The 26318-nt window shown below is 45.0% G+C and overlaps 1 protein-coding gene across 11 annotated transcripts in view; it reads right to left on the minus strand.

The window, feature by feature from the left end:
- The window catches only part of RALGAPA2 (Ral GTPase activating protein catalytic subunit alpha 2), a 328989-nt gene that overhangs the window by 243632 nt on the left and 59039 nt on the right, over window positions 1-26318 (minus strand). For all 11 annotated transcript variants that reach the window (XR_007919407.2, XM_070052134.1, XM_070052133.1 and 8 more), the window contains 7 exons: window positions 23773-23830; window positions 16798-16841; window positions 13796-13973; window positions 12424-12539; window positions 9261-9399; window positions 7038-7237; window positions 1608-1835 (listed from right to left, as the gene is read on the minus strand). Coding sequence is in view for 10 of the 11 variants with exons in the window: in XM_070052134.1 (XP_069908235.1) it covers window positions 1608-1835; window positions 7038-7237; window positions 9261-9399; window positions 12424-12539; window positions 13796-13973; window positions 16798-16841; window positions 23773-23830 (963 nt within the window). In the remaining variant the exon portion in view is untranslated. The remainder of the gene's footprint in view (window positions 1-1607; window positions 1836-7037; window positions 7238-9260; window positions 9400-12423; window positions 12540-13795; window positions 13974-16797; window positions 16842-23772; window positions 23831-26318) is intronic.

Genomic DNA, 26318 nt, shown 5'->3' on the forward strand with positions numbered 1-26318 from the left:
AAGCATTCCACAAAGACAAATTTCCAGTGGAGGGAGCTGGTCATCCGAATGGCCCTACATAAAGCACTCTTACCACCTGGCCTTCCCGCTGTGGGCAGCAGCAGACAGAGGCTGCCCTGAGCCTTGCCAGCCCTGGTCTTCCTTTAGGCACTGTCTACTTCCACTACCTCCAACTTGCCCAATCTGCAGTCCAAGGTGACTTGCTCCACCTTGTCCTCGCCCCTGCCACGTGCCTCCCTGGCCTGCTTGCCCATAGGCCTTTGTTCCCACATCACGTACAGATACCTGTATGGCGCTCTGTAGCATATGTACACATTCTATCTCCCCACAGAGAACGCGCAGTTCTTTTTCTTTTTCCCCCAAAGAAACTTTTTATTTAAGGAGTAAAAATTTCATAAGTACAACTTTAGGAATACAGTGATTCTTCTCACCATACCTGCCCTCCCACCCCACCTCCTCCTCTCTCTCCCATTCCCAGTCCCATTCTCCATTAACATTCATTTTCAATTAACTTTATACACAAAAAACCAACTCCATATGAAGTAAAGATTTCAACAATTAATGTGCAGTTCATGAATGCGCACCTTATACTTTAATAGCCTGTAGGGTTAACAGTCCCTGAATATCTTAATATTGAAAAACAAAGTATGATGAAAGAAGTTACATGTTATCTTCCATAAAATAAATATTCATCATTGACCAAGAGAGGGCACTAAAATTCAGCTGTTCCCTATAGGTTAGTTCCTCCACTGCAGCACTACTGACAAGGTGAGCCAGAAAGTTCTTAGCCATGGTGCAGATTAAGCTGCGGGCCATTCCGTGTGCTGCAGGATGTTAGAGAAAAAAATCCCTGGCTGCTGCCCACCACAGGTCAGTAACATCCCCTCCCCGGCTGTGATGACCAAAACTGTGTCCAGACCTTGCTCAGTGTCCCCCGAGGGGCAGGGTCAGCCCCCACTATAACCCAGTGATGCCGTTTATGGCTATCAATCCTGGCCACCACGTCTGCTCTTGTCTAGCTCCCTGCCTGATCAAGCCTCTTGTTCACACCGCTGCTCTTCCCAGCCCCTTTCCACCTACTGTCTTCTCCACTGCAGGTCTATGATTTCAACGTCTCCACGCGAGATCCTTTTTCTCCCTTGATTCCCCTCTCACCTCCTTTTCTCTCTTACGTCATAAATACTTGCACTGTATGCGCACCACACACCTTTGCAGGAAACGAACACCTTGTGGAGGTCCTCAGCTTGTGAGACAGCCCCAAGGCCCTGGGAATGATGCTGCCTCTCTGCTAGGCGCAACTGTTGCTGAGTGGTCACAAACAGCTTTCTTCCCACCTACCTCTGGGTTGAGTTTGTTATGGAAACGTGAAAGTTCTGCCGGATCATTTTGTACAGAGTTTTCCAAAAACAAAATTAAAAAATCACACACACACACACACACACACACAACCAGAATCACAACAATGCACAGGAGTAGAGGGATTATGATTTATTCACTTCCATAACTTAGCCCAACTCATCAACAGGATTTCTTGGTGTGTATGAGTAACAGAATAAGAACAGAAATCTCTTCAGTTTCACGAACGTGTAACACACTCAAATACTAACCTGACGAAATACTTCATTCACAAAGTTGACATAGCCTCGCGTTGACAAGAGAATCCGCTGCACCATCTCATACACCAGGCGGTGCTCCTCCTCGACGCTACAAAGGCTGCAGTTGCTGAGTCTTCGGTCAGACAAGGTGCTGCTGTTCGAGTGGTTTCTGTCCTGCTCTGGGGGTCCGCCACCGTCTGCCTCTGCTGCCCTGTCCTGCACAGCACCACCACCGACGGTCTGGAAGACACCATCGCACTCCTCAGTACCCTTTTCTAAAGGACTCTGGGTGCTCAGGGTTAAGCTGGAAACCAGTCACTGCTTGAAGTGTAACAGGCTCCAGAACCTGTCCTTACCAATTTTCCAATTAACCAACAAAGTGCTTCCCAACTAACTTATTTAAATCTTAGCAACCTATAATGTTTAATTTGCATTTGTGAAACTGAAGAATAAATCAGCATATCAATGCACTTGTACTGCCCACACTAAAGCGCCACACTTCAGCATGTACTGTGTCATAGCAGATACCTGAAAACAGGGGCGATTTCTTTTTACAGCAACATCATTAATTCCTAAGACTAAATGGCATCTTGATGGTGGAGTGCCACGATCTTCAGAGGGTCTTTCAGGAGAAGAATTTTAAATTTTATTCTCAGAATCTCAGATTAAACTTAGTTAAAATATTTACAAAATTGTAAATATTTGTAAGACTTTAGGAGTGCAAAAAAAAAAAAGTTCACGCTATGACTAACAAAGTGCAACACTGATGTCTGCTCTCATTTCCCCATAGAATTAAAAGTTTCCTCTAAATAGATATATACTTTTGCTTCAATTTTGTAACCTCCATTGTTACTTAAACATTAAAATATGCCACTAAAATGGCCTTAAAATTTTACCCATTGTATTTTTTACAAGAAGTGATAAGTCAGGAGCAGTACAGAGCATAATTTCAGTAACTACCAATGAGAGTGTGAAAATTAAAACATAAATCTAACAGTAATCTCTATGGAAAGTTAATGAAAAATCACATCTATAATAATTTTTCTCTTTCTGCCTTGGTTGCTAAAGCCTATGTGGCTTATCAAAGTCCCTGTCACACTGTGAAATGTGCTACCTTATAGAAATTATTTTGTCTTTTTGATGAATTTACTATCTTCTTCAGGAAAGTAAAATTTTATTCATTTTATTCTTTTTTAATCTGTGGATTCAGTAGAAGTGACTTAAGATGGGATGAGTATGGCACAGGAAGCCAGGCCCAAAGTCAGTATGAGAAGACCTGCCCTTATGTATCTCTAGCTGTGAGACAAGTCGCTTCACTCACTCGGATTGCTATGGGAGTACAGAGGAGCCCAGTCTTCCAGCCGCCCCCACCAAAGTAACAGTCGTGTGAATGAAGTCATCTTGGACCCTCTGGACGACCAACCAACAGCTGAAGACTGCAGTCCAGTGAGTCCTTAAAGCCACATGAAGCACACACGAATTGCCCAACCAAATCCAGCTCCAATCCTGGACCCAAGAGTGAAATATGACAATATTACAAAAAGAGGGCGTGGGCACTGAGCCTGGTGGTTAGAGCGCCTGTGCCCCACATCAGAGTGCCTCGGGTCAGGACATGCTCTGGCTCCCGACTCCAGCTTCCCGCTAAGGCAGGCTCTGAGAGATGGCAGTTGATGGCTTAAGCAGTGGGGTTCCTGCCACCCAAGCAGGAGTCCTAGATCGAGTTCCCAGATCCTGGTTTCAGCCTGAGCCCAGCCCTGGTCACTGCAGGCATTTGGGGGATGAACCAGGGATGGGAGCTCTTTGCAGGTCTGTTTCTCTCTGTCTCTCTCTTTCTCAACCTATGCCTCTCAAGTTTAAAAAAAAAAAAATTAAGAAAGGCTGCTGCTTTAAGTCCCTAAGTTTTGAGGTGGCTTGTAACACAGCAAATAGATAACTTAAATAATAAAAATGAAAATTTGTGTTTAAAGGCACTAAGTCATATAAAAATAAGATCTGGGCTGGCGCTGTGACGTAGCAGGTTAAGCCTCCACCTGCAAGGACAGCATATCGGTGCAGGTTCAAGACCCAGATGCTCCACTTCTGATCCTGCTCCCTGCTGATGCACCTGGGAAAGCAGTGGAAGATGGTCCAAGTGCTTGGGCCCCTACACCCATGTGGGAGACCCAGAAGAAGCTTCAGGCTCCTGGTTTCGTCCTGGCCCAGCCCCAGCTGTTGTAGCCAGTTGGGGGGCAAATCAGTGAATGGAAGATCAATCCCTCCCTCCCTCCCTCTCTGTCTCTCCCTCTCTCTCCTTCCCTCCCTCTCCTCCTCTCTGCCTTTCAAATAAATCTTTAAAAAAAGATAAATAAGCTCTGTCAAATAGAGCATGATGGTACCATAAATGGATTTCACTTCATGCCATAAAATGAAAATGTTTTAACAAGATGATGCTTGATTAAACATTCTTCCTATAAAAGGCTATTTCCCAAAAACATCTGTACATTTTGGAAAACATTTATAATTATAATAAGTGGTGAGACTTAGAATAAATGAAACTAACAAGTCTATATATAGCAAGAACACAAATAAGCACCCCAGAGAGAGGTCCATTTTCTACCCACTAGAATCAAGCTGGAATTTCCAACTATTGTTATTAGTGAACTCAAGTGGTCAATGCTAAGATGACATTTATTTTTCTCTGGCATGTGAAGAAGACTGAATCATTGACACATCTGCTTGGAACAGGTCAGCCTTGCCAGAGCCCAGGAAACTGCCCTGTACTCCTTCCCTGAACCTCCCTACTCCCTAAGGTCCTCTCCGCCTCACAGGACACACTTCTCCTGTTCTCTCTGCAGTAAGGGTCAATAAGGACACCCACAAAGCAGGTGTTAAAGAAGAGTTGATGCCTGGTGCCACTCAATTCTGTCATGAGTTCCTGGCATGGTTAAGGGCAGCCTGTGTTTGTCTTTGTAGTTTAAGAATGAGAGGGGACGAGAGTAGTAGTCAAAAAATAAATGAGTGTATGACACAAACACTGCAGGGTTATCAGCTTGTGTGATTCATTTTTTCTATCTCTTTAATTTTAATTGTTATTTTTTAAATGACATTGTTATATCAGTTTTGGTCCATTAAGTTTGTGGTAATTTGTTTCAGTTGCAAGAGAAAACTAAAACAACAGGGTCGGTGTTGCGGTGTAGCCGGTGAGGCCGCCGCCGCCCACCACTCCTTCATCCCATACTGAAGCATCAGCACTTGTCCCAGCTGCTCTGCTCCCGATCCAGCTCCCTGCTGATGCACCTGGGACAGCATCGAACACAGCCAAGTCTCCCATGTGGGAGATCCAGATGGCTCCTGGCTTCAGCCTGGCCAAGCCCAGCCCTAGCCAGGGCAGCAATTTGTATAGTGAACCAGCAGATAGGAGGTTTCTTTCTGTCTCTCTTGCTCTCTGTTATTCTTTCAAATACATAAAAATAAATGCCAAAAAAAAAAAAACAACAACAACTTACTATGACGCACTAGCAGCCTCTACCGTGGCAGTGGCCATCTCTAGGCACAGCCATCTGCACAGCAGGCATGGCAGGCTATCTGGCTGGCACCCACTCCCCTCCCTAACAGAACCTCTGGGCTGTTCATCCTCCATCCACACAGCCCAGCTGACAAACAGGAAGCTGGCCTTACCCACAGGACCAGGGGAGAGTCTGTTTAATGGAAGCCAACTATGGAACCTCCTGGGCCACTCACACATCCAGCCTTAAGCCATCAGAGCTTTGCTATGGTTCCAGGGGTGGGATGGTAACCTAAGTTGTTGCACTCAGACAAAAGAGAACGGTTTTAGATTCCTGGACTGCTTCTGAAATAAACAAGGAAAGCAGTGCCCCAGCTGCTGGCAGGCATCTTGCAATCAAGGTGGAAGCTGCAACAAAACAGCGAGAGAGGGGGGCCGGGTAAAGCCGCCACCTGTGACCCCGGCATCCCACATGGGTGCTGGTTGGTGTCCTGGTTGCTCCACTTCCGGTCCAGCTCCCTAATGGCCTGGGAAAAGCAGAGGAAGGTGGTTCAAGTGTTTGGGTCCTGCCACCTAAGTGGGAGATCCAGAGGAAGTAAACAGCTCTGGCTGGTGTGGCCATCTAGGGAGTGAACCACTGGATGGAAGATTCTCTCTCTCTCACTGTCTATCCCTCTCTTTCTGTAAAGGAAGTCTTTTATGTTCTCACTGTAATTGTATCTCCCATGGACGTCTGGAAAACCTCCCTCCCTCTAGCCCCGTAGTGAGTTCTCTTCTGTGCGCCACACGCTCTAGTCTCTGTATGGCGTTTCTCCTTCACGATCCTATGACCAAAGTGCCCGGGCCACCTTTCTTCCTCCTCAGTGTCTGCCAGCTCAGGCCTACATCATGCTTCTGTGACTCCTGTGACTCCAGGCACCGGCAAACCTGCAGTTAGTGCACCTCACTTCTGTCTGTTCTTGGGCACCATGCGCACAAAACCACACAAGGCCACAAGCTTCCGTCCCCCAGTGAAGTGGCTGCTCTCTGACCTCCACCTGTGGTGGTGTTCTACCAAGTGCAGAGATGCCGAGCCACTCGGCCTGGTGGGAAGGCCCCCATTTTGTGTCTGACCACAGCCAAGAGACAGAGCACAGTAGGCCCCACACAAGGGGCTTCACAGAGAGGCAGCCTGCTCTTCTAGGGACCTCATTTTTGAGCTCCACAAGCGGCCGGAATTCTGAACCACTGATCTACTTCCTCGCTAAGATGCCAGAAGGCATGGCAGCCCTGTGGGTCCTGGCCAGGGGCCACCTGCATGCTTCCCAAGGGCCTGCCTGTGCTCATGCTCAGGGGTCACTGGCAACGGAGTGAGAGTGTGAAGGACGGGACCAGGAGTGGCACACAGCAGCCACTTTCTCAGAACACCACCGCACCGCCCCCTCCCCCAACACTGCCTCACAGTAGCACCTCCTGCTGCAATCCCTCTGCAACCTCAGTGTTATGGACAGGGTGGGCCAACACTTGCAAAATGTATTCCCAGGGCTGGCGTTGTGACGCAGGGGGTCAAGTCTCTGCCTGAGATGTCAGCATCCCATACAGGAGCAGGTTCCTGTCCCAGCTGTTCCACTTCTGATCCAGCTCCCTGCTAATGCACCTGGGAAAGCAGTGGAAGATGGCCCAAGTTCTTGGGCCCCTACACTCACATGAGAGACCCAGATGAAGCTCCTGGCTCCTGGCTTTGGTCTGGCCCAGTCCCTGCTGTTGCAGCCATTTGGAAGAGTGAATCAGTGGATGGAAGAGCTCTCTGTCTCTCCCTCTCTCTCCGTAACTCTGCCTTCCAAATAAATAAAATAAATCTTTAAAATAACAAATGATTCCCTATAAACAGATTCCCTATAACCAACAACCTGTAAGAACTCACTCACTTTGTATTTTTTACATAAGCACTAAGAGATGAAAAATGATGAATCACTTACCTGGATGATTTTAGGCAACACATCAACTCCATTTTTAGTGTTTTGTGTTGTAGTTAGATACTTTTTCTCCAAAAAGAAAGTTACAATCCACTTAATAAAAACAACACGAGCTGCCATGTAGGGGATTTTTGTACTGTAAATGTTTTCATTGTCTCGAGTTGTAGTAATGTACGCTGGCTTGGATCTCAAATGGGGGATGTCTGGCAGAAAAAGAACACAGGACTAGATTAGTGCGACTTCAGACTGTGTGGCCCACACAAGTGTTTCAGCTTTCAATGAAATGAACAGACATCTGGTTGTTTAACAGTGACTAAGAATGAAGAACCAGGAAGGACTATAAATGGTATCTCCTGGAAGGTGTGCTTCCATTTCTGCCCTGCATGTGACCAAGAAAGGCTGGTTCTCAGCAGCCCTGTCTTCATCCAGCGATGGTGAACAGCTATGGGAAAACTAAACCAGCAGCTCCTACTGATGCTGAGAGATTACATGAGACTAAGAGAGATTCTGAGAACATGAGACTTTTCATACATGATACACCCAATCTAATTTCTGGCTGGAACAAATGTCAAAGCATATATGAACTTTTAAAAAAATCATTTTAGGGGACTGGTGTTGTGGTACAGTGGGTTAAGCTGTCACCTATAGTGCTGGCGTCCCATATGGGCACCAGTTGGAGTCTTAGCTACTCCAATTCCGATCCAGCTCCCTGCTAATGTTCCTGGGAAAGCAGCTCTTGGGCCCCCACACCCACGTGGGAGAGCTAGAATGGCTCCTGGCTTCGGTCTGGTGAAGCCCTGGCCATTTTAGCCATTTGGGAAGGGAACCAGAGGATGAAAAAGTCTCTCTCTCTGTCTCTCTTCTTTCTGTAATTCTGCCTTTCAAATAAATAAATCTTTAAAAAAATATTTTAGGCGTTTTAACATCTAACTGCACTAGTTAAATCCACTGAACCTTAATTTTACATCTTTTTCCCTTTAGATGAACCCAAGGAAACAGAATCAACATAACGTACTTTATGTCTCAAAGAATTCAGAAAGTCGCATTTCATCTTTGGTATATCAGACACTACGTTTTCCAAAAAACGAATTAAGAAGTCGATTTTCCATTATTTAAATTCCATAGCAATTCAAAAATTACACGGTTCTGGACTTGAGAGAATACTTGCCACAGACCACTCCCTGTCTTAACGAGTTTTTGTACATGTTTAGGTAAATGGGGCAAAAAAGTTCTACACAGAACCTTTTAATCTAGAACTACTAACAACACACTGTTGGATTTGTTTGTGGTTTGTTTGTTTACAATGAATATGAACTACATATAAAATCAGAAACCAGTTTGGAAAAAATATCCACACATACACAGCTAACAAAGTACACATCCTAGTCCCACTAACAGTCAGAACTCCAGGACTTCTACACGTCTTGCAACTCCCCTAGCTTCAGCAGCTCTCTCCTTGCCCACCGGCAGGTGTGTTTGTGTCAAGGGCTATGTGTACACACATAAACACATGTAGCACACACAGACAACTGAATGCCAGCCCTGTTCCCCAAGTGGACAAATATCCCTGATGATCTCCACACGCTCAAAATGGTTCTTGTTATTTATTCGAACACCACCTGTTTTAATAATCGGGAACAGACACTTTGCACCCCACCTTCGCTAAGCTAGAGGCTACTTCTGCTCCATGAGCCCTCCTTTCCTACACAAGGAAAACCTTAAGAGATAAACGAGAAATTCCTGCATGTTTCCTCCCCTCTGGGCCTGCTGTGCACACACACAAACATCTGTCCTTTATATGCAGCTAGCAGTAGTAGCTGCTGATCACAAAGCCAGCATGAAAGAGAGGGCACAGGGTGGGCAGCTGTGCCCTCCCTCACTAGGCAAGGCCAGGCGTCAGCACATCCTACTCCTCCTAACAGCAGACTTCGGGAAGTGTGGGATTTTTCACACTAGAAAATGGTAAATATAATTACACCAAAAATAATACACCTCAAGTTACTTCTGAGCATAGAAGCCACGATTTCCCTTTACTGCTCTCGTTCAGGTACACATTGGTGCAAACAGTAAAGATCACTTATTAGGAAACTCTAACACATCTTACAATAAAGTTACCATTCAACACAAGAATATAATGGCTGTTCTGCTTTAAAACAATGAAAGATCACATTGAGGGAAAGACTGCACCGGTTTCTCAGTGGATGTCCTCTAGCCAAAAGTACTTACCAAGTACAGGTTTGTAGATGTTTGTTAGCTTAGTAAATGATGGAAACAAATGAGGAAGATAATACTTTCGAAACAATGTAAAAAGAAATTTAAAACCAGTATCTTGATTCTCTTTATTCTTCCACTCCAAGCTTGCAGCCTTTGGATAATATGAGGAAAAGAACATAGGAATATTTATATTTCAAATTCACATGTACTGAACTGAACTGTTATTAAAATTCCTACTGTAAATGAAGAAAAATTGACAACCATATAATGAAATCATCTTAAAAGAGGACAGGAATCAATACTTCAAAACTAAACAATAACTATGGGGCCAGTGCTGTGGTGCACTGGATAAAGCCACCGCGGGTTCTAGTCCTGGCTGCTCCACTTCCGATCCAGCTTTCTGCTATGGCCTGGGAAAGCAGTGGAGGATGGCCCAAGTCCCTGGGCCCCTGCACCCATATGGGAGACCCAGAAAAAGCTCCTGGCTCCTGGCCTCAGATCAGAGCAACTCCAGCCGTTGCAATCATCTGGGGAGTGAACCAGCAGATGGAAGACCTCTCTCTCTCTCTGCATTTCTCTCTCTCTGTAACTCTGCCTTTCAAATAAATAAATAAATCTTAAAAAAAAGTAACTATATTATCAGCAATATTTTTTCTGAATATTAAAAAATAAATCACCCAATAGTGTCATCTTTTCAAACTTATCTACCACATCATGCCCATAGTTTTTCCCACATATTCTTTCATTGTGCCTTTAAAAAATTTAGTTGGAGTTGCCCCTCTTCCAGGCCAGCTCTCTGCTGTGGCCCAGGAGTTCAGTGGAGGATGGCCCAAGTGCTTGGGCCCTGCACCCCATGGGAGACCAGGATAAGTACCTGGCTCCTGCCATCGGATCAGCGCGGTGCGCCGGCCGCAGCATGCCGACCGCGGCGGCCATTGGAGGGTGAACCAACGGCAAAGGAAGCCCTTTCTCTCTGTCTCTCTCTCTCTCACTGTCCACTGCCTGTCAAAAAAAAAAAAATTTAGTTGGAAATAATCAGGTACTTTTTTGTTCTAAACTCAAAAGAAAAAAAAAAAAACAGGAGTTAAAACACTAGTCCCTCTCATGGATTTCATCCACTGTTACCCACAAGCAAAATCAGCATTGAAAGACAGAAGCTATGGAATCTCGCAAAGTTCATTCTCCCTATTAAAACAATTCACAGGGCTGGCCTTGTGCCACAGTGGGTGACACTACCGTCTATGATGCATGCAAGCTATCTGGGCACCAGCTCCAGTCCCAGCTGCTCCACTTCCAATATAGCTCCCTGCTAATGCACCTGGAAAGCAGCAGAAGTTGGCCCCACACATGTGGGAGACCCAGATGGAGTTCCAAGGCTCCTGGCTTTGGCCTGGCCCTGTTCCAGATATTGCAGCCATTTGGGGAGTGAACCAGCAGATGGAAGATTCATTCTCTCTCTCTCTCTCTTTCTCTCTCTGACTCTCCCTCAATCTGTATATTTGTCTTTCAAATAAATAAATCTTTAAAAAATATGTAACAGTTCCCAGGCTAAGATAAAACAAGCCTCTTGGCCCAGCTATGGGTTAAGTTAAAAGCTTTCAAAGTACTGAGATAATATTCTCCCCCTCAAAACCACGATGCAGTGCATGCACAGCGTGGACCCTCTCAAAACCCCCACTCGGTGTGTGCACGATGTGAGCAGTCCTAACAGTTTGGCAGCTGGTCACCCAGGAACTGAAGGCTACCTGGCTACCACAGTGCTATCATCCCATGCCACATGGGACGTAAGATGCAGAGCGGACCTTAGAGAAGACCTGTCAATGGCCCCCAATACAGAGTAAGCCAAAGCAGAGCTTCCCATCTCCTTTCATAGCATGCTCACAGCCCCAGAGGCAAAAAGATGGGTCCTCTGGCTGCCCCAGGGGCTGAGGGGTTGGCATCCTTAACCTGGAGGAAGCGCTGCTCTCAGAACTCACCCCACAGACTGGAGGGAGGCACATCCAAACCAAATTCTGCACATAATTACAGAGGGCAGAGCCTACATACAAACCTCTGCCCTGTGTCCATGTCATCCCCTTGTAATGGGGCCCCTACAGACTACATGACGTACCCAAGATAACACAACTCACTCGTGACACACCTAGAAGGAGAACCCAGGGCCCCAACACACCCATGTTCTGCATACTCTATTCTCCCTGGACAAACAGAATGCCCAACCCCTTCTGAACAGGCGGCACCTGAAATTTACGTAGAATGGGCTCAAATTTGGAGCTTCCAGAGACGACAGGATGTCCCAGTCATGCTCTTGGGACCCTTGTACTTCTTGGGTCCTTGTACTTCGGGGCTGGCTGAAGGAAACGGGGGAGGAAAGGGGCCAGGACTGTCCAGCAAAGTTGAGTCAGAGAAGGGCAGCCACATACGCAAGCTCAAAGAACAGCAGAGAAAAGCACAGAGCCCTAAGGAAAACTGTGAAGAAGAGAGACATGGAGGGAAAGGGCCAGAAGAAAACATCACAAGTGGAGAGAGCCTCACGCAGAAGGGGCAGTCACCATCCCGTCGCCTCAAGGTACCAGCAGGGCAAACAGAGGGGTGCCCTCCCTCTGCAGTGCCCACTAGAGCCACCTGGTGGCCTGGGGCCTGACGTCTCAGCAGTCACAGCAGAAGGCAGGAAACAGAGGGCGTCCATGAAGTTAAGTGTGAGATGTCAGCTGTGTTCACATAGACCAAGAGACACAAATCACCTACTAAAATCCTACGCTAAGGATTTCAGTTCTATACTCAGTGGGTGACTGGAAGGAAAAGAAAGAGGGGACCCAGAGTAGGCTGGTGCTGATGGGACAATGAGATCATCCCATACTCTGCCCATTCCTGGTCCATTGGCTCAGCCTCTGGCCCTGCCTCCTCCTCCAGCTGGTCTTGCTAGTACAGGGATCGGGGCAGGGAAGGGATAAAGAAGGAAAAATAGTCTCAAAGCACTCACACAACATAGTATGTTTGCTCAGTCTTGCTGAGATGACCCAACACTGGCACATATTCTATTTAGTGAATGGTCACATAAAATCACATCAAAGAACAGAAAGAATACACATGGACACGCAGAGAAAGAAGAGGTAGAACTGTCTCCTTCCTACTGAGAATAAGCCCATCACTGAAATAGCGATGACTTCTCTCTGACCTGAATAACCATGTACTTCAACAGTATTTGCAGGAAAAAACAGGTTTGGTCCTCAGCGATCTTCTCCCCTGATACGGCTGGCAGGAGTGGAGTGATTTCTTCTGGATATATCTTTGCTGCAGGTTGGAAAACAATGAGAGCTCTTTCACCAAAGTTAAATTTTAAACAGGGCCAAGGGTTTTAAAATGTGGTCTCCATTAAAATCAATCCAGCCAGCCACTGGCACTGCTCACAACCAGCTCCAAGCCAAGGTGCACAAAGCACTCATGAACACAGCACACACTGTCTGCAAAGCCAAATCTCCCCCTGGACCATGTTTTTTTCCTTTTTAAAACTCTTCTTTGGGGCAGACATTTAGTACAGTGGCTAAGATAGTGCTTGAGACACCTGGATCCCCTATCACAGTGCCTGGATTCAAGTCCTGGCTCCACTTCTGATTCTAGCCTCCTGCTAATGTGCACCCTGAGAGGCAGTGAGCGATGATGGCTCAAGTACTTGAGTGCCTGCCACACATGAGGAGACCAAGCCTGAGTTCCAGGCTCCTAGCTGCAGCCCAGCCAACCTCCAGCTCTTGTAGGTATTTGGGAAGTGAAGCAGTAGATATCTCTTTTTGTCTGTCTCTGTCTGCCCTGCCCGCCCCCCACCTTTCAAATAAAATGAAAATAGATTAAAAGTTAAACATATGGTTAAAGTATTACCCCACGTTCTTCCCTTAGTGACAAATAAGCATGGATGCTGCCAATACTGCATGAGGATTAAAATGAGACTAGATTAAAACAATAACAATAACAACTCTGGCTTGGCCAACCCAAGATCAAATGCCAGAGACTGGGCACTAAAGTGACACACAGTTATAAACCAATAGGATGACATCCTTAAAAATTCACAGGACAAAAATGGCTAACGCCAGTGGTTCCCTGAGGCCACTGCTGTCCTTCCATAAACACTGCGTGAAAATTCACAGCTGGCAAAATACTATCTGGCTGAGCAGATGAATGCTCACTTATGAGATTACAGTGATGAGGACAATAGACAGTAGTTTTGAGTGGTGGATTTAAATCTCATTAACTGCAACACACATACTCCAGACATACCGTATGTCTCTGCTTCCTGTCACTGCCAACAGCTGTCCTCTCTCTTCCATTTCTGCTCTCCTACCACTTTGACACATTTCTCTTGTCATCATTTCTACAAAGTAGGTTCCAAGTCTTTTGATTCTAATGTTTGTAAGGACCTACTGTGACCATGCACAGGGAGTAGTAACTCCTCTTCAGACCTCAAGATTTCTAGTGAAGAAAATGAAAACACAAGGAATACCCCAAAGTAAGTTCAAGAGCAGGGTCAACTCTCAGGACCTGCCTCCAATGCTTACCATCAGCTGCGCTAGGGCCAGGACTGATGAGCGTCTCTAGTGTGCAGGGTCCCCTGGAAGACGGGACCGCTGGGAAACCAGGCACGAGGCAAGCAAACAGCAGCACCTGCTCTTCTGCACAGTTTGTCTGAAGGGCTTGCAGCCACAAAAGAAACAGCCTGATTCCTTCACATCTTATCTAAAAACAAAATTACAATCAGTGAAAAGGAAATGCTTACATGTATCTGGAGAAATGCATTGTGATGCAGCGTCAGTCTTGGGAAAGAAAAAGGAGAAGTGAAAGTATGGTTGAAGTATTACACTGAGTTCTTCCCTTAGTGACAAATTAGTACGACACCATGACACAGCACAAGCATTAAGAGCTTGGGTTCTGGAGCCAGCCTGGGTCCAAATGCAGGCTCTGTCGCTTTTCAGCTCTGACCCCAGAAGAACCAATCAACCCTCTGTAACACAGGGATAGCAACAGTTTTTAACTACAAAAGATTACTACAGGGATTGAGTAACCCACATAAAAGGACTGCCTGGCTCACGTTTAGCATTATGTATTTCCCACTAACAGCAGAAGTATTGCATTCCCTAAGGCCCACATCAGCAACACTCCACTATCCATGAAAACAATAGCAAAGATAATCTCCCTCCAGATTCATACTGTGCTCTGGATAGAATGTTTAACATGAACTGTACTATGCACATGGTTATGACGTTCTTGACAATCACAACTATTACAAGTAAATAAGATCCTGGGGACCTGGCTCAATGAGATAGAGCAGCTCTCTGGCTTCCTGCCTATGTCCCTCCTCCTCTCTCTCCAACACCTTCACCATGCTCTGAATGGCTGGCTTCACCTGGTAGGAAATACTGACAGAGGTAGACGTGTCCTATTTCCCTCTCCATACTTACTTCCAACTTCATTCTATTCCTAGAATCAAAAGCATGCATCCCTCCATTTTTGTTTCCCTAAATTGCTAAAAAGATGATGTCATTAGAAGTTAAATAAGCAAAGGAGAGGGTGCAGATTCCAGTCCCAGCTGCTCCACTTCTGAGCCAGCTCCCCGCTAGTGCACCTGGAAAAAAAGCAGAAGATGGCCCAAGTTCCTGGGCCCTCGAAACCACTTGGGAGGCTTGGAAGAAGCCTCCTGGCTCCTGGCTTCAGCCTGGCCCAGGCCTGGTCATTGCAGGCATTTGGGGAATGAACCAGCAGACAGAAGATCTCTCTCTGATCTGTCCTCTGCCTTTCAAATAAATAAATAAATCTTAAAAAAAAAAAGCAAAGGAGAACGAAAAATGCATTGAATGCAGCCAAAAGATGTACTGAGCTCCAAACGCAGTGACTTCCTGCTCTGCTTCCAACTGACCCAAATGAGCGCAGGCTCCTTTGCATCAAGGGTGCTATAAGCCACACACAGGGCTCTGCAGAGAAACCAAAAGGGCGAGAAGTGCAGAAACAACGTGTGTGTGTGTGGCTGCGTATGTGTGCACCTGTATGCTCGCGGGCCTGTGTGCATTCAACTGTGGAGACAGACACAGACTCCCAACAAACCCTACATGCACCAGTGCCACCTCATCAACCACATGGATTCTCAGCACACTTCCAGACACCTGGATTCCACCACTGCTCTGAACAAATCTCCATGACCACTCACACCTGCCCCCTGTCCACAAGCAGACAAAACAAGTGATATCAATGGATACAAAATATTATTCAGCAGCCAGGCAAAAAATGACATAGCTCTGTGTATAGCTAATCAAAGTATATTAAGAGGAGGAAAATTTCTATGAAATTCTATGTCTTTTTATGTTGACTATATTTAAGGCAACAAAATATAAATAAGACTAAGAATAAATAGGAGATAACAATCTGACAGAATTTAACTGTAAGATTAGTCGTTTAAAATAGGAGGGAGGAAATATGGAATCTATAGTCAGGCCAGGAATAGCTCACTCCTTTTCTCCCCAACATGGAGCAGTTGACATATCAAGTTGTAATTGGCTATGCTTCTTTAAAATGATATAAAACCAAAAATGCATTAGCTTGTTAAAGGGACTTGCATAACCTAATTGGCTACAAGTGAATTATCTTCCCTAAAATATTCACAAACCAACCTGGCTTCTTTCTACTGCTTATGATTTAGGATCATCATATCCCAGCATCAAATGGTATATGCTATTCATTTTAAAATAAGCTGGTTTTAACCTAAATTCCAAGATTGGCTGCAAATAGACTGTAATTCAAGAGTGAGGTCCTGCAATAGTTCTCACAATAGTTCTCAAAATTAGCAAAATTAATTCAGAGACAACTGTAATTTTACCTAGGTCCCTGAGGTGGACAGAATCAGGCATTTTAGTTCTGAAGACTGGAAAGGAACTGCTCTTCCTTTATCTCAAGATAAAACTGGAGCTGTTAGGGGCTTGCCCAGGGTCCTTGCTACACCCAACAGAATCAAGAACTCATAACTCCAAACGCTGAACTGCAAACTACTTTCTCTTAAGATATTTAAAATGTCTCTCACAACATGTTATTATGTAAGAACAAAAATGCTAACAATATTTATCATATAATTTCTTGGTCAAAAACAAAAACTAAGAATCAAGTAGGGATGGGCATTCAACCTAGCAGTTAGGATGCTGCTGAGAATGCCCGTGTTCCACACTGGGACACCTGGGGTCAATATCCAGGTCCAGCTTCTGGCTCCAGCTTCCTGCAAATGTGCGCCCTGGGAGGCAGCAGGGAATGGCTCAAGTACTTGGGTCCCTGCTACTCACGTGGGAGACCTGGATGGAGTTCCCAGTTCCCAGCTTCAGCCAGCCCAGCCCCAGATGTTGCAGACATTTGTGAAGTAAACCAGCAGACCAAAGCGTTCTCATTTTCTCTCCCTCTCCCCTCATCTCTTCCCTCCCTGAGTTCTCAAAGAAATAAATTTTTAAAAATTTTTTTAAAAAAACCTAGGTCAACTGATTTTTAAAGACTGTATTTTTCAAAATGGCTTATCTAAAATAAATACCTTAATAGAATTTCCAGTGTGTAGAAGCTTCTTTAAAGTTGAGCCTGAAAGTTTAAAACAAGGATTAGAAATGGAGTATTTGAATGCACATTTAAGATCTATTTTTAATTTAGAAAGGAAAAAATAAATGCTTTTGGAAAAAAACGTTATTTTTAAAAAATTAAAGGAAGAGGGCCGGCGCCGCGGCTCACTAGGCTAATCCTCCGCCTAGCGGCGCCGGCACACCGGGTTCTAGTCCCGGTCGGGGCGCCGGATTCTGTCCCGGTTGCCCCTCTTCCAGGCCAGCTCTCTGCTGTGGCCAGGGAGTGCAGTGGAGGATGGCCCAGGTGTTTGGGCCCTGCACCCCATGGGAGACCAGGAAAAGCACCTGGCTCCTGGCTCCTGCCATCGGATCAGCGCGGTGCGCAGGCCGCAGCGCGCCGGCCGCGGCGGCCATTGGAGGGTGAACCAACGGCAAAGGAAGACTTTTCTCTCTGTCTCTCTCTCTCACTGTCCACTCTGCCTGTCAAAAAAAAAAAAAAAAAAAATTAAAGGAAGAAAGTTAACTTTCTGATGCAAAGTAATGTCACAGAGGGAAACTTTTTTTTTTTTTTTTTTGGACAGGCAGAGTGGACAGTGAGACAGAAAGGTCTTCCTTTGCCGTTTTTTAAGATAAAAAGCTTTAAGTATGTACTGCTTAAAAATTCTGCTAAGAGTTAAAATGATGGATATTAAGGTAACCCAAATGCCCACAGTGGATTACATGCAAATGTCTCTTGTCCTGCATAAAACAAATGATCTTTTAAACCTCTAAAGGTAAAAATAATATAAACTACTGCTCACAAAACATTTTTACGAGAACATGTCACAGATAGTCAGGATGGCGTGACTCTTCCCGGCAATGGCAACCACATTTATAGGGCTTGGCCCATTAGTAAAACCTCTAGAAGAGCACACTGGTCACTGTCAAGGAGACGGGACCAAGATTTACTCAGAACTGCACCTTGGGCGCTGTAGCCCGAGGGTGGAGGAAGATCCCGATACTCCACTGTTCAAGCCAACAGCACAGAGATGGCCTGGCAACCCCATTAAAATTTCATATGTAACCTCTAAACTGGGATCTTAATCTCAAAAAAGGAGATAGTTGGGGTGGGCTTTTGGCACAGTTGTTCAAATGCCCCCGGGACACCTACATTCCCATACTGAAGTGCATGGACCCAGCTCTGCTCCCCGTTCCAGCGTCCTGCTAACACAAACCCCGGAAGGGAGCAGGGTTGAGTCCCTGTCACCTATGTGGGAGACCCAGATTGACTTTCTGACTCCTGCCTTTGGCTTCACCCAGTCCCAGCTGTTACAGCTATCTGGACAGTGAACCAGCAAACATCAGCACACTCTCAGCATGTTTTCTATCTCTCTCTCTCTCTCTTCAAATAAAATAAAGTAAGAAATAAATACCCTTTTAAAATAGAAAAATCGTGGATGTCATAAGCAACAGAACTTTTTATCAAATTGCATATCTTAAAAAAAATTAGGGGGCTGGCATGGTGGTGTAGCAGGATAAGCTGCCACCTGTTGATGCCAGCATCCCATACAGACACTGGTTGGTGTCTTACCTGCTCTATTGCTGATCCAGCTCTCTCTGCTAATAGCCTGAGAAAAGCAGCAGAGGATGACCCGGGTGCTTGGGCCCCTGCCATCCATGTGGGAGACCCAGATGAAGCATCTGCCTCCTGGCTTCAGCCTGGCCCAGCCCTGCCCATTGCAGCCCTCTGGAGAGTGAACCAATGGATGGAAGATATCTCTGTCTCTCTGTCTTCTCCCTCTTGCTTTCTGTATATCTGCCTTTCAAATAACTAAATCTTTACAAAACACGTACACACACACACACACACACACACCCCAAAGAGAACCAACACAGTGCTTTTTCCCTCTAAAATGTTTCAAGAGAGAGCTCGCATTGTTGGGTAGTGAGTAAGCCTCCACCTGCAACCTTTATACCTGCATCCTTATGGGATGCTGGTGTAAATCCTGACTGCTCTACTTTAAAAAAAAAAAGATTTATTTTTTTATTTGAAAGGCGAAGTTACACAGAGGCAGAGAGTGAAAGAAGGAGAGGGAGAGGGAGAGGGAGAGAGGGAGAGGGAGAGGGAGAGGGGGAGGGAGGGAGGGGGAGAGAGAGAGAGAGAGAGAGTGTCTTCCATCCATCTCCATAGCAGAGAGCTGGATTGGAACTGGAGCAGCCGGGACTCAAACCGCTGGTTGCTTTACTTCTGATCCAGTTCCCTGCTAATGCACCTGGGAAAGCAGTGGGGAATGGCTCAAGTTCTTGGACCCCTGCACCCACATGGGAGACCCAGAAGAAGCTCCTGGCTCCTGGCATCAGACCAGCCCAGCTCTGGCCATTGTGGCCAATTAGGGAGAGAACCAGCAGATGTAAGATTTTTCTCTTTCCTATAACTGTGCCTTTAAAATAAATAAATAAATCTTTTAAAAAAAGTTATAAGAGAAATAAAATGTCTCCTCTGCAAGCAAAGCAAAATAACATAAGAAATAGACTACAAGCACTGTGGTAGTTGATGTTTCAAATTATTTTCTTCCTTCTCAGGATAAAACGTGGCTATCCAGCAGGTCTGAGGGCTTTTGAGGGTTGTAGAATGTAGGAGTCCCTCTTATTTTAGATTCTGCTGCTTAGGGACACTGCCATTTATAGTTTGGGACAGGAGCATACCACATCAGTGGTGCATGGAACAAAACCTCAAGGTTCTAACTCAACCATACAGAACACCATGTCCCCTGGGAGCTGCCAATACTGTTTCATTAAGAACTCTGCAGGGGGCCAGTGCCTTGGCTCACTTGGTTAATCCTCCGCCTTGCAGTGCCAGCATCAGTGGGTGCCAGTTCTAGTTCTGGCTGCTCCTCTTCCAGTCCAGCTCTCTGCTGTGGCCCAGGAGGGCACTGGAGGATGGCCCAAGTGCTTGGGCCCCTGCAACCACATGGGAGACCAGGAGGAAGCACCTGGCTCCTGGCTTCGGATCGGCGCAGCACTGTCCATGGTGGCCATTTGGGGGGTGAATCAACGGAGGGAAGACATTTCTCTCTGTCTCTCTCACTGTCTATAACTCTACCTGTCAAATAAATAATTAAAAAAAAAAGGTCTGTAGCAGGGGCTGGCAATGTGGCATAGTGGGTAAAGCTGCTGCCTGGAGTGCTGGCATCCATATGGCCGCTGGTTCTAGTCCCAGCTGCTCCGCTTCTGATCCAGCTCTCTGCTATGGCCCGGGAAAGCAGTAGAAGATGGCCCAAGTGCTTGGACCCCTGCACCCGCGCAGGAGACCCGGAAGAAGCTCCTGGCTCCTGGCTTTGGATCGGTGAAGCTCTGGCCATTGCAGCCAATTGGGGAATGAATCCATGGATGGAAGACCACCCGCCCCCCCCGCCTCCCCTTCTTTCTCTGTGTAACTTTCAAATAAATAAATAAATCTTTTTTTTTTAAAAAAAAGAAGAAATCTGTAGCAGCATTCTTATTAGATACAAATCTAAGTAAACTAGAAAGAATGCAAGAAGCGTAGTGAGGTATATTAAACAAAAGCCTATAATTACAAATCCACAATCTCTCATTGGCAATTTCTAAATCCAAAATGCCACGAAAACAGAAGCTTTGCCATTAGCGGACAGTATATGTTCTGAATTCTTATGCTACCAACACCTGACTAAGGCGATTTCAGGTTCAGTTATTTCACTGATGGTAAATATTTAAGCCACAGAAATAACAGTTGGGGTGTCACACACAGACACCAGCAATGTGTTGTGAGGTTCTCAGCTGTTTGCTTTACTGTGCGTCCCTGCACCACGGTGTTGCTCTAAATTCTGAAGTCTGGTTTCAAAGGTGCACCTAGCACAAAGATCACTGTAAAAGAGATGTGGATTGGAATAAACACCATTTTCTAATCTGGCTATTTGTGCAAAAATATATTTATCTGAAAAGAGCTTCATTGATTCAAACATTAAGAATTTAAACATCAATAATGCATACGGATGATTTTAAATGCAAATGCTCATACTTTCGCGTTCTGAAATAAGATGCGGTCTGACTACTTCCTGGAGATAGCTGCGTCTATGCAACAGATAAACAGCAATTACTGTTAACGTGATGGCTCAAGAGACCTAATACTTTGCAATCTCAACCAAGGCGGCTGAGGCATCCAGTCACTATTCCCGCTAAGAGGCTACCAAACTGGGCAAAAAGCTGCTTGTATCAGCAATTTTCACCTGTTTTTGTCGTATTAGGCAGACTTAAAAGTTAATACCACACACTGCCTAGTGGATGCATGAAGTTACACAACACAAATGCAAATCAAGTTTCTCGCATAGTTCTAATAAGTTTATTCATGCTGAGGGGGCCTACTAATCTTCAGACATTCTAAAGAGCTATCTGAGGAAAATGAGTGTGGTTTTCATGCAAAAGATACAAGCAAAATTAAAGAAGGATTATATCTAGCACAGATAACGAATGCTGAGAGCAGTCATTTCCCACTGTCAGCCTTTTCTACTATGCCAGGGAGCGTCACAACTCCCCAGGAAGTCTCTGCAGCTTACACTTCGCATTAAAAAAAATTTACTTTAATTTAAACAATCTCAAAGCTCCAATTAGGCAGAATGCTATGGACAACTCTCCAAGACATAAAGCAGGGGTGGGGAACGTCCAGCTCACGGGCTGTGTGAGGCCCATGAAATTGCTTGGTCTGGCCCTGCTAAAGCAGCTGCAACCAGGAATCGAAACCCAGTCCATCCCTGCCAGGCTAATTTTTAAGTTGACAATTTTGTGTGGCCCATGGTTGACATTATCAGTATCCAAATGGTCCCTGGCAGAAAGAGGGTTCCCTCAGTGATTTAAAGGAAAAACTTTCCTGTGTATTTCAAAGATTTAAATGTGAAGATACTATCTAAAAGTAATGATGCAGTCATTCAGTTTAATATACACACTTGCTACAGAAACTTTACTATCTTTAAACTTATTAGTATAACTTGAAATAACTCAGTTTCTGTAAGAGTCAGTTACTCCTCACATATATAAGCCTAAAGACCAGGCCATATTCTCTCAGGTTCCACGACTCTGCACACACTGACCTACCTGCTCAACTTCCAGAGCTCAACTCACAATTGCCTGTTTTGAAGGCTCTTCCAGTTCCGCTAAATAGAATCACTCAACTTCTCCCCCTTGCTCCCATCACACTTGTGTGCTGGCAACAATGACACTGCAATTACTCTTCTCTCCTGTCCCTCCACTGGGCAACAGGCCTAGTGACGGGATGCTCAGACAGTCTTCGTTTCTGTTCCCAAACTTTGCACACAAACATGTCTCCCACAATAAATGAGCAGAGCTGGATTCCGTAATAAGGTCATGCCCTCCTCCAACATGATCACCCAGTAAGGTAGAAAAACAGTAGGAAATGCCAGCCTTTTGTAAGACAGAAAGACTGAAGCAGACACTCTGTCCACCACCCTCCCCCTCAAACCTTTTATTTAATAAGTACAAATTTCATAGGTTCAACTTTAGGAATATAGTGATTCTTCCCACCATACCCACCTTCCCACCCACACTCCCACCCCACTTCTTCCTCCTTCTTCCATTCCCTGTTCTATTCTCCATTGAGACCCATTTTCAATTATCTTTACACACAGAAGACCAACTCTGTACTAAGTAAAGATTTCAACAATTTGCACACACACACACAAAGAACAAGTTTTATAGTTAATTCTCATAGTACAACTTATTAAGGACAGAGGTCCTGCATGGAGAGTTAGTGCACTGTGATTCCTGTTGTTAATTTAACAATTAACACTCTTATGTATGAAGTCAAGTGATCACCCCAGGCTCCTGACATGAGCTGCCAAGGCTGTGGAAGCCTTTTGTGACCACAGACTCTGTCAGTATTTGGACAAGGCCATAAGCAAAGTGGAAGTTCTCTCCTCCCTTCAGAGAAAAGCACATCCTTCTTTGATGGCCCCTTCTTTCCACTGGGGTCTCACTCACAGAGATCCCTCATGTAGGACATTTTTTTGAAGCAGACACTCTTTAAAACAGAAAGCAGAATTCACAACCAATATCGCAGTTAATCCAGCTGTGCTGGGCACATAGAGACAAGATACTGTTAAGTGTTTCGAGCTGGACAGAAAGGCAGCTGTGGTAATTTGCTTTATTTCAAGTTTCCTCTCACTGCCTTATCCTAAAGCTTTCAAACATAGTTCATTCTGAGTCAAAGACCTAGGCATAAAGAACTAGCTACTTTTGTGAGGAAAAATATACAGTTATTTCAGAAAATACTCTAGCTCAATGTTTCTCAAGATTCATGCACACAAGAATTCCCTCACAGCTCTTGTCAAAAATAAAGGTGCTGGGGCCAGCATTGTGGCATAACACCTTAAGCCATCAACTATGATGCCAGCATCCCATCTGGGCTCCAGTTCAAGTCCCCGCTGCTCCTCTTCTGATTCAGCCGCCTGCTAATGTGCCTGGTAAAGCAGCAGCAGATGGTACAAGTAAGCTCCTGGCTTCAGCCCAGCCCTAGCTGTTGCAGCCATCTGAGGAATTAACTAGCAGATGAAGTGCGCGCGCGCGCTCTCTCTCTCTCTCTCTCTCTCTCTCTGTCACTCCTCCTCTCTCTGAACTTTTTCAAATAAATAAATAAACCTTTGAAAAGTTAAACAGATCCATGACTGGATGGGTCTGGCTGGGGCCAGACAATCTGTCTGTTTAGCAAGGTCCCAGATGGGGCTGATGCTGCTGGTCTATGAGCCACACTTTAGCACTTTTACAACAAGCAACAGATACATTCTCTTCCAAAATCCAGGTTGTACTTTTCTTGGTTTTAATTATCATACCCTTAATAATCTTGTTATAAACTGTCCTGATGGTGCTAATTATATAAGGCATTACGGAAAATTCAATTGCAAAAAAGCTATATTACTAAAAAAATTGTTTTTATTTGGTCTTACCTATACTCTGGTAATGCCATCGGAAAAAGATTCGTTCAGGTAGAAACTGTAGTATTTTCTAGAAAGCAAATAAAAAATAACAGTAAGATATAAAGAAAACAGACAAGTGCTATTACATATTTTCATGATAGGCCATATTGCCTGCTATATGTAAGTTTCAGAAAAGAAAAAATTATTTGTAGCAACATAAACACTACAGCTTATACAGCATTATACAATACGGTTTATACAGCAGTTACACAGTCTTCCAGGGGATTGTTGTTGTTTTCTTTTAATTTGCCCAGGCAAATCCCACCCCTCCACCCCCGTATGTTTTAAAGAAATGACTGTCCCAAGTTTAATTCCCCCCAAAAGAAAACAAGAGAAAAAAACCTAAAATGATCATTTTATCTTAATCAAGTAACAAACATTACAGTTGTAAGTGCTTCTATCAGTAGATAAAGAACCACTTTGTAACAGACAGGAGTATTTAGCTAGTGAAAATAGCTCCCCTCACCCCACTCCCCAAAACCAAGGAGAATGACTTTTATTTTTCTCACTCTAGAACAAATTAATCTTGGTTAATAATATTACTTTACTTGATCTATAACCACCCTCTTAAAAATGCAGAAAATCCAGAACTCACCAAAATAATTTTCTTGGTATTAATAATACATTACTACTTTACAATGAAAATCCTCACTCTAGGTTTAGCCTGCCTAATATTCTTTTTTTTAGCCTAAAAGTCTAATATTTTAAAAAACTAAAATAGGGGTCAGCACTATGGCATGGGAGTAAAGCTGTCACCTGCAGTGCAGGCGTCCATAGGGGGAATGGTTCCAGTCCTGGCTGCTCCACTTCTGACCCAGCTCTCTGCTATGGCCTGGCAAAGTAGTAGAAGATGGCCCAAATCCTTGGGCCCCTGCACCCGTGTGGGAGACCCGGAAGAAGCTCCTGGCTTCGATCAGTCCAGCTTTGGCTGTAGCAGTCATTTAGGGAGTGAACTAGATGGAAGCGCGCTCTCTCTCTCTCTCTCTCACTTTCTCTCTCTCTCTCTCTCTGCCTCTCTGTAACTCTGCCTTTCAAATAAATAAAAAAATCTTTTTAAAAAACTAGAATAATTTTTTTATTGAGGGGCCAGCACTATGACACAGAGGAATAAGGCACCATTCATAATGCCGGCATACCATTCGAGAGTACCAGTTCAAGTCCTGATTGTGCCACTTTCAATCCAGCTCCCTGCTAATGCACCTTGGAAGGCATTGGACCCCTGCCACCCATGTGGGAGACTTTGGATAGAGTTCCTGCCTCCTGGCTTCACCCTGGCCCAGACTTGGTTATTGCAGCCATTTGGTGAGTGAACAGTAGATAAAAAATTTCTCTCTCCTTCCCTCCCTTCCAAACACATACATACATACATACATACATACATGAATCTATCTTTTTAAAAAATGTTCATTATGGTGTAGCAGTGTGCTATATTGGAGAGCCAGTTCAAGTCCCAACTCTGCTTCTGATCTATCTTCCTGATAACACACTGGCAAAGGCAGCACATGATGGCCCAAGTACTTGGGTCCCTGCCATCCATGTGGGAGACCAGAAGAGAGTTCCTGGCTCCTCACTTCAGCCTGGCTCAGTCTTAGCTGGTGTAGCCATCTGGGGAGTGAAACAGCAGATGGAAGATCTCTCTCGCTCTCTTGGTCTCTCCCTCTCTCACTCTGCCTTTCAAGTAAGCAAGTAAATAAATAAGTAAAGCTTTAACTGGTTTTATAGTCAGATCTCCAGGAAGCTGAAGAACTGCCTCCTTCCTCTGAACAGTTTGGACTTTTTTTGCTCTCTTCTAACACACGCATTATTATTACTTCATTTGTTCCCACTGGACAGCAAAGGAATGTGTGGAAACTCCTCCTGGGAAACACCACAACAGGCAGACTTCCATTAAATCCAAGTGACTTCAGGCGGTAGGGACTTTTCTCTCAGCCTGCCCTGCTCTTCCACCAACCACCCCACACAGGTGGCATCACCTTGCCATCCAAGTCTCACTTCAAATGCTACCTCCTCGCAGAAGCCTTTGTGAGCACTCTGTCTAAATGAGCCTGGCTCTTTTCCCACTCCCCTGTGCCTCTGCCCTGAGCTGGCCTGTCCTCAGCAGAGTCCTCCCTAGCTGCAAGGATCTTGCTATTACCAGCTTTGAGACCACGCACCCTCCACCAGAGTACAATAAGTCCCAGGAGACCAACACTTCTTGCTCCCTGAAGCATCTCCAGCACCTACAGGATCCCTGGCACACAGTGACTGCTCAGTGAATACTCAGTAAGTGAATTCTGAATGATTTTTATTTGTAAAATGTACAGGCAACCAACCATGATCTTTGCTATGGCCTTATGTTCACAGTAACATAAGATGTAGCCTGTCTTTCCTTAAATGTCATTGGATTGATAATGAGACAGAGATCAAGATTTCAACTGCTGGCTCAATCCCAAAAGCCTACATCAGCCAGGAGTGAACCACATCAAAGCCGGGAACGAGGAACTTAATCCAAGTCTCCCACATGAGTAGCAGGGACC

Source organism: Oryctolagus cuniculus, chromosome 11 (assembly GCF_964237555.1).
Source record: "Oryctolagus cuniculus chromosome 11, mOryCun1.1, whole genome shotgun sequence".
Lineage (NCBI taxonomy): Eukaryota > Metazoa > Chordata > Mammalia > Lagomorpha > Leporidae > Oryctolagus > Oryctolagus cuniculus.